We start from the raw sequence: 2,551 nt of genomic DNA on the forward strand, positions 1-2,551 counted from the left end.
GGGGGGGAAGGTGGGTGTTCACATGCCGTAACCAAAGTTGGGCTGTGGTGGCTGGTTGTAGGCTGGCGCTGCCGTGTAGCCGTAGCTGTAGGCCTGCTGAGGGGGCACGGCCATGTTGGGCCCCGCTGTGAGCATGAGCTGGGGCGTGCCTGAAACGAACAAACAAGCCCGACTGTGACGGATGTATTCGAGGCAAAAACGGAACAGGGATTACTGCAGCGCGGCCGCATTGTTTTACCGTAAACAATGGGTTGAGACTCCGTAGCCTGCTCCTCCTGTTTCCTCAGAGACTCAGAGGCTTCGAGTTTGTCAACCTGCAGGAAAAGGAAAAAAAAAAAAAACAAGACAAGAGTGACTGTGTCAAATTTCAACCTGCTGTCGACGGGCTCCTGAAGAGCAAGGGCAGAGATGCCGGGTTTGCAAGAACTGTACCTCGGGGTTATTTCACTGGCTGACGGATGGGACCATTCCTGACAGGCGGAGATGAATACAGTCCAGATTTAAAATTTAAAAAAGTAAAATAAAAAAAATGACAGGCTACAGGAGGCAGGCTTGGCTAAAGTGTTGGAGGCCCTTTGTGAGGCAAGAGGACTTGCTACAAATAGACAACTACACGCTACTCTACTGAGCTTGGCTACAGCAGTTTATCAGATAGACATCCACTTGTTTGTGGAACAAAAAATAAATAAATTAGGAATTAGGAGGGAAGACAAAGACAGTTAGCTGCTGGGCAATAATGGTCCCACCATCCAGCCACCCAACACATCTACTCTAACATGTATGAGTATGTAGAGAACCAACTCCTTCACAGACAGACTTCAAGTTAGAGTTCCACCCCCTCTTTTGGTCTTTTATTCAAAGATTCTGCATACAAATGTACTTATGTTGACTCAAAACTATTTGCAGTAATTTTTCAGGCTTTAGGGAAAATTGTTTAACTGCTCAAAGCGATGCAACAAAATGATATAAGAAGTTTTAACCCTTTAAAGATTACCCACAGTAAACTTAAATAAGTCATTTAGCAACGGTAAAAGTATCAGACTACTTATTGTAACTGTAGCTGAAAGTAAAAAGCAAAGACGTGGTGTTTGATTTGTGTTTGTATGTGGGCTAACACTGAGGGGTAGGTCTCCAGCCATCGCACACAGCCGAAACAAAGTGACTGGAGAGGTGAAAGCAACAAAGCAGGTAAAAAGAAGCCGAGATCAACTTGCTTTTTTTTTTAAATGAAGAATTTGCTTAAACAGCTCAGAGGCAGACGACTGCAGGGAAAGGCCAAAAGATAGAGCTGGAATAATTCAGGGAATAGCGAGAAGAGGTTTCAGAGCCAACTCCCATGAGCCTTAGCCACAGCGGTGCGGTGCTGGCGAACCTCTCCTCGGCGAGTTCAGTTCTCTACATACGGTTGGATGGAGTACTACGGCTGATCTGGTTAAGCAGGCCGAGTCGAGAGAAGACAGGCTGTCGTTTGGTTTGAGAAGGGTTCGGAGACATGCTGAAGCTGCAGTTTTAGTCACGTTCTCCTCAGAGTGCACGAGAAAGAAAGAAAGAAGACAGAGAGAGCTACAGTGGGAGGAGTGTGAAGGAGGGATGAGTCCATTCAGCCAATTCAAAGTTTCCAAGCAGCAAGCACAGCCAACAACAACTCGTAGCCTGGTCTAAGTGCTGCTGATTCTGAGGGTGGGCGGCAGGGGATGCATGCTCATCGTCCTACTCATGTGTGCGTCTGGGTTTTTTTTTTTTTTTTTTTAAATCAGACAAAACGTTCAAACTGTCTACATTTACCTTCATAACCTCAAGCTATCAATTGGAGAGACGTACTTTACTCAGACATGCTGTGTACAAGCACACCTCTCTCAAAATGCCTGTAGTTTTTACTTCATGTACTCTACTGATGGGTTTTAGTTGCATATCGACTTCTCCGACACAGAGAAATGCAGTAGATCTCTGAAATAGTAAACAGTTCATTGTGATAAACGCCTCAGTGGGTGCTCTATTACGATTAAGTCTCAACACTTAGCTGCAGTCTAAGCTACGGCACCGGACAGATATAACACCAACCCATCCTAGATCTAAATGTGTCATTAAAAACACGAGGTAACGTCTCAGGTGTGGGAACGAGCTTTCTGAGATTACGCTGAACCAGTTTAGGCTGACTGCTAGCAGCAGACTGCAGCTGAGTGGCGTCGACGCGACAATCCATCTGTGAGTCTGTGAGAAGAGGACCCGACGACAACATATGGAGGGTGCTGCTCGGAGTGGCACTCTTCACACTCAGAGGAGGAAAGCTGACGGGATGCCGTCTCGTCACGCGTTCCTGTCTGCACAGCATGAAGCGGTATCAGGAGAGGCTGCAGGTGACCGCAGCTCTTATTGTTCGGCCCCACGTCTTTAGGGGGTTTTCACCCAGTCTAATCGTCTAAGAGATCCCCATCATCTGCTCTTACTTTTTAAATTTCATGTTCTGAGTTAAGAATGCCGGGAGGCCATCACTGACCAGCAAACCAAGCAGGGCCTTAAAAGATGGGTGTGAGGAGCGCCACTCGGGGGG

The 2,551-nt window shown here is 46.8% G+C and overlaps 1 protein-coding gene across 5 annotated transcripts in view; it reads right to left on the reverse strand.

The window, feature by feature from the left end:
* Positions 1-6: 6 nt before the first annotated feature.
* LOC108238160 (clathrin heavy chain 1) overlaps positions 7-2,551 on the reverse strand; it is a 21,779-nt gene continuing 19,234 nt past the window's right edge. For 4 of the 5 annotated variants that reach the window (XM_017420044.3, XM_017420045.3, XM_017420046.3 and 1 more), the window contains 2 exons: positions 239-314; positions 7-149 (listed from right to left, as the gene is read on the reverse strand). In XM_017420044.3, coding sequence (XP_017275533.1) covers positions 19-149; positions 239-314 — 207 coding nt within the window. In that variant the 3' untranslated portion in view covers positions 7-18. Of the gene's footprint in view, positions 150-238; positions 315-432; positions 471-2,551 lie in introns of all 5 variants that reach the window. The other variant, XM_017420048.3, reaches the window with a different exon arrangement.

Source organism: Kryptolebias marmoratus, linkage group LG2 (genome assembly GCF_001649575.2).
Source record: "Kryptolebias marmoratus isolate JLee-2015 linkage group LG2, ASM164957v2, whole genome shotgun sequence".
In the NCBI taxonomy this organism is placed as follows: domain Eukaryota; kingdom Metazoa; phylum Chordata; class Actinopteri; order Cyprinodontiformes; family Rivulidae; genus Kryptolebias; species Kryptolebias marmoratus.